The sequence below is a fragment of the Gigantopelta aegis genome, unplaced genomic scaffold, assembly GCF_016097555.1.
Source record: "Gigantopelta aegis isolate Gae_Host unplaced genomic scaffold, Gae_host_genome ctg2513_pilon_pilon:::debris, whole genome shotgun sequence".
NCBI classification, from domain to species: Eukaryota; Metazoa; Mollusca; class Gastropoda; order Neomphalida; family Peltospiridae; genus Gigantopelta; species Gigantopelta aegis.
The window spans coordinates 59836-65835 of record NW_024532943.1 but is presented as its reverse complement, the minus strand read 5'-3'; the positions used below and the strand labels follow the sequence as shown (position 1 = coordinate 65835).

Sequence of the window (6000 nt, the reverse complement as noted above, 5' to 3'; positions counted from 1 at the left end):
AGTAAATCTGAACGATGAGTTTATTTGTGTTATCTACCAATATTCATTTATACCAGTGGCGATATTCGTTAACTGAAACTAACGTAACAGTTAACACGCGAATGACACATGCACAATCAAGAACAATGGGGTTGTAAGGCGATGAAAATTTATCATACAAAGCGTAGTCAGTCTGCACTGGCATGCTATTTCAATCTTTATCTTTTGATTATATTACATCAAAGTGTCAGAATATGTTTAATGTGACACAGAATTTAAATAATTTACTTTAATAACGGCATAATTGTTGTTAGGAAATCTGTCACCAAGACCAAAAGTCCCTTTCAAACCCATGCATGTAAATTGGTAAAGTTTGTTTTGTTTTGGTGGATTAGGCTATTCGGCACCAAAAAAGGGTAGCATACTTTGTCAATATAAATGTCAGAGAAAATTCTATTAAACTATCGAAACGATTTCTCTCTATATATGTATATATAAAGAGTTTCATTGCAAAACGCGATAAATGCCACTATACACACCCAATCCTAAAAACTTTTATTCCATAAATGCCATAAACACCACTCGTTTCTCTGCAATCTGCAATATACCCTCAGACAATCATATCACGTTTTGCTGAAAACTGAATTTGAACTTGTGTTTGTCTACGTGTGAACAGTGTCTAAGTGGTGTTTGCATAATGTTTTTTAATACGGCGTTTATCATTTAACTCTTCATATATAAATATCTCATTATCTGGCTGATTATAACACTACAAGCAACTTGTAGGAGTATATGATGATGAAAACACCCAAAACGCACCATACCTACTGTTCAACAATGTATAAGCTGTCATCCCCTTGCAATCTAGTGGTCCCTGCAATGCATGTGCTATGAATAGTCAACAGAGTGCAATGAGCTAGTTGGAACTCACTTTAATGCGAGGTCAAATTCAGCCAGACTGAGAAGAAAAACGTCCGCTAGACTGGTTTAAGCGCATCACGTTAAACCAAATGGCCACGTCGGGAACCAATCAAATAGTTCATAAACGTTAACGAAACGCTTGCCTGTTGAATTTTGGAAAAAATACTTCTTGAAAAAAAAAATCCAATATAGTCCATGGCAAAATAAATCCCGCTAAACAACCATCTACAAGTCACTTCTCTCGATTTGCTATCACGTGCAATATTTCACTAACAAATAGTTGACACCAATAATCTTTGACCCCATCCATGACATCAATATACCTACCGATATAACTTTATTCAAGTCAAATCAATGTGCTCTAGTGGTGTCGTTAAACAAAACTAACTTTAACTTTTAATTCAAGTTATAAAGTGTAAACATCGGAAAAACTAAAGTTTATCATTTTGCCGCCATTTTTTTACACTTGAATCCAAAGATTTGTTACTCTAATACTAATAGTAGTACAGTGCAAGCGTAATATGCAAAATGGTAACCAGTCTTTTATTAGTTTTAAAGGTTGCATATCGCCATTTATTTTTGCAAAACTTTAAAAGTGTAAATTATTAATTTAATTTATAAAATAATCACATAAATAACAAACAAAAAAATAATAATAAATAAATTAAAAAAAGTTTAAGAACACAATATCATGAAATAGATAAATTTAACTACGTACCTACATTGAAAAATTACTAATTTGGTGTGGGGTGGGTGGCTGGGGGTAAGCCTTAAACTGTAATACATGCATGCATTGTACACTTTATGCTAAAAAAGGCTCTTGTTTCTTTTTTCTTTCTTTATTATTCTTTTTTTTTTATCCCATTGATAAGTAAATAAATAATGCTGTTAATTGTTGTAATAGCTTGGTAACATGGATTATTTTTTATAACTTAGGTGGTTTTAGTGGAAGTTTTAATAGGTAACTTTATTCTAAACTTATGAAAATTATTTACATATTTTTCTAAACAAACCATAAAGTATGCCCAATGAGCCTATCTGTTGTGTAAATTGACAAATTGATTAAGCATGATCTCAGTATAAAAAATGTACATTAAAAAGTTAATAATTTTAATTTACTGGTTTTTTGTTTTATCAACATTGGGCAAGTGAATTTTCAAATCCACTAGCCCTATGGCAAGTGAATTATTAAAACATTTCTAGAACCCCTGCTTTGATATACGAGTTGTGGTCCACTGGCTGGAATGAGCAATAGCCCAATGGGCGCATCGAGTGAGCACTTTACCACTGGGTACATCCTGCACAAGTTAAATGGACACGCACTAGTTGTTAACCATTGCGCCGTTGTTTTTCGCTATTAAACCCATTTTTTCACAAATAAAATTGCACTTTACTTACCGGTTATTATTTAGAATATACATTTCCATTCACTTGAAGTGTTTTTTGGTAATCCTGGTAATCCTGGTGTTTGTAATACCACAAAATGCATTTTTCGTATTTCTTAAAAAGCCACGTGCCTCTGAGAAAAAAACGTTGAGCAGACAAGGTCTAATCTATTTTTAGAGGGGATATTCCCATTTCAATGTCACAGACGTTGGTATCATTTTGGTTCGGTTTGTTTTCTCGTGCACGGTTCGCGCAATCAACATCCGATTTGTTGTCGTTTGCTTCTTGTTCATTTGCGAGATTTTTCTTCACAGTTCGTGAAAATTTTCATTAACAATAAAGTTCAGACAAGTAAGTATCTCAATACAAAACGTTACAAACCCTTAAAACCAATAATTTTGCTAAGTCTTACGATATCTGGAGAGGGGATACAACCTTGGGGGGGTGGGGGTGGGGGACACAAGCTATATTGTTACCTTTATTTAAATAGAGTAGGGAAAAAAAATCTTACATTTTCGGCCTAGGGAGGGGAAGTGCCTCTCCACCCCTGACGACGACGACGACGACTACTACTACTACCACCACCGCCAAAAAAAAAAAAATACAAAATGATGTCACTTCGGGAAAATGACGTCATTTTGTCGTCTCTTTTTAGTTGTGTTTGAAATATTTTGACATGGTCCTAACTTGCTATTCATGTAAATAATATTTGGGATAATGTGGATAATAAAGAAATTATTACACTCACTAAAAAACAAAAATACTTTTACAAAATGTAGCATTTTGATAAGCGGTTACACTGTGAAAGCTACATTAAGTTATAACGTCGCTTCACAAAATTACGTCATTCGATGTGCACGTGTAATCATTATGACACACATGGGTCATACTGGTTATATTTCCCTGAATATCTTGAATTATGTGGATAATAAAAATTTATATAAATCTTATAAATTATTATTCAGTTTTTACTATAATGAGGAACAGTGGCTAGGTACTTATTTAAAATCATTATAATGATGCAACAAACAGTGTATTTCCATTCATCATAAGTAAAACCTCATTACGGACATTGTGTGAAATATAACAAAATTATACCCATTTTTGTGAGTAACTTTATGTCAAACACAACATTTATTAATTGTACAAAAATAATCTCTTGAAGTGTACCCTTGTTACCAACATTTTACTGCACAAACATACAAAATTAACTCACACAAGTATGTTTATATAGCTAATTGGTCTTTTCATTGTCTTGCTGTGACATGTGATTTTAACATGCATTGTGTGTATCGCTGTCAACTCTGGGCCAGATGCTGGCACTTCAGATTCATCATAGTTGCATTATGTAATCTAGTGGGAAGACATTTTACAATTCAGAGGCATTATGAGAACTAAACTGGATATTTTTATAAATGGCAACACTGAATGTTGATACACAGCCTGTTGAATCAGCGGCAACACGCTTCATAGCCATTACGATGACAACAAACATTATAATAACACTTAATTTTTAAACTCCATGTGCTTTTTCAACAATATAAATATCCCACAATTCTCATTTCGGCAAAGGTTAAACAGTCGGGACAATTCGGCCCGTTACATTCTCGGAAACCGAAAGTAGTCGACATTTTCCGAATGAGAAAAAAGGCAGAGTTACTTCCCTTATGTTATTTTGGCAAAAGGGGACCAATTTTTGTTTATGCTTTCAAAAATGTCATTTAATAATCAAATACTGGGAGACTTCTGTGGAATCGGGGAGGATTGACAGGTCTGGGCTGTTGGGTACAGGGTTCACAGCCTGGTATACCGGCTCCCATCCAGAGCGAGTTTTAATGACTCAATGGGTAGGTGTAAGACCACTACACCCTCTTCTCTCCAACTAACCACTAACAACAATTAACCCACTGTCCTAGACAGACAGCCTATAGATACCTGATGTGTATGCCCAGGACAGCGTGCTTGAACCTTAATTTGATATAAGCACGAAAATAAGTTGAAATGAAATTAATGTCAACTTTCAGCTTGACGTACACTGGATATCGTACCAATTTGTGGATAAATAAAGTCATTGTTAATGCACACAACTATGCATGTTGTACAGTACTATATGGTAACAGCCAAACAGAGTGTTCACCATCTATTAAGGATACATTCAGGCACGGCGGAAGCAAGTAGACATTGGGTGGGGACTGACTCAGATCAAGGGCACAAAGCAAAGTTTCTAGGGGCATTTGGGGGTATGCTACCCTGTAAAAATTTTGAAAACTAGATGTCCTGAAATGCAATTTCCTGCATTCTACAAGTAAAATTCATCTCTGCTTTAAGATTTACTACCAATAGTATTTTTTATTCAAAATTATTGCACGGACTAGAGCCTCCCATCTCCCATCCCTTCTCCACCGTACTGATATTCCCTTTTGCTGCCATGGCAGATGTAATGAGATTTGACTGAAAATGGAATACTGCAATGTACAAAGCAGAAGTTTTAAAAATAATAATTTTATTTGTTAAAATATTGTATATATGAACCATTTATGACTCTCATTTACTCAAAGAAAGAAATACTTCAAAATTTATTGTTAATTTTTTATGGGTCAACTTATAAACGGGTCGATAAAAAAAGATGTTTTCTGGATTGGAAATTAGGGAGGGGGGAGCAACTTATAAGCAATAATTAGGTTAACCCCAATCTGTGGACCAATCACATTACAGGTTTGTCTGTAAAAATCCATTCATTACATTAATTGTTATTACATTGTGCTCTCTCACAGGAGAGTGATAAAATACAATAGATATCTCCTAACAAGTATAATATATAAAATTAATACTCACAATTTACTGTCAGTGTGAACTGTTCAGTTTCAGATTTTGATAAAAATGAGTTGGTCGCATTACACGTATACACACTCTCTGTCTGACTTCTGTTGATGCTTGCCAGTGTTAACTGAGAGGTTGATGAGATCGGCTGGTTTCTCAGAGTCCAGGAATAGGAACATGGTGGATTACAACTAGCAGCACACATCACAGTCAGACTTTCTCCTTCTGCTACAGGCCCAGGTGATGGTGGACTGAATGTAATAGAGTCTGGACCACCTAAAGAATAAAACTGTACATATTAAATAATATCACATGTATCAGATGCTATAGTTACATGGTGGATTACAACTAGCAGCACATTGTCACAGTCAGACCTAGGTACCAGTGCTCTAACCCCTGACCACACATGTATAGACATACCGAAACAGCAGACAATGAAAGTGGTTAAACTAAAGAGTGATCTACTTCTCACTCAAAGTCGGTTCTGAATGGTTTGTACAGACACCCTTCTCAAACCAGGTATGCGTCCAGCAGTGTTTGTTGCTGTGGCAGTTCGGTGACGCAAGTACAGAACCCGGATGTAGCGATCTTGTGCTGCAGTTGTTATGCGAGGTCTTCCACTTTTGGGCTGGTCTTCAGCTGATTGAAACTGCTGGTACATGTCCCAGAGACGTGAAATGGTGCTCTGATGGACGTTCGTGTGGTGTGCAACTGCTGACTGTGATTCACCTAACTGGAGGCAGCCTATTGCAATGTTTTGATTTGGCAGGCTTAGTCTTGGCATCTTGTAACTCGTCTACGTCGAAATGGAAATGAGGCATCATTGCGAGCATTGCAGCTTTAAATACCCATCACTATACCCAAATCTTTCCTCCCCCCCCCCCCCCCCCGAGT

The 6000-nt window shown here is 35.9% G+C and overlaps 1 protein-coding gene across 1 annotated transcript in view; it reads right to left on the bottom strand.

Moving 5' to 3' along the window:
• Window positions 1–4635: 4635 nt before the first annotated feature.
• The window catches only part of LOC121391472 (carcinoembryonic antigen-related cell adhesion molecule 1-like), a 47598-nt gene continuing 46233 nt past the window's right edge, over window positions 4636–6000 (bottom strand). The window contains exons 3-4 of the mRNA XM_041523097.1: window positions 5122–5382; window positions 4636–4751 (exon numbers count right to left, since the gene is read on the bottom strand). Coding sequence (XP_041379031.1) covers window positions 4636–4751; window positions 5122–5382 — 377 coding nt within the window. The remainder of the gene's footprint in view (window positions 4752–5121; window positions 5383–6000) is intronic.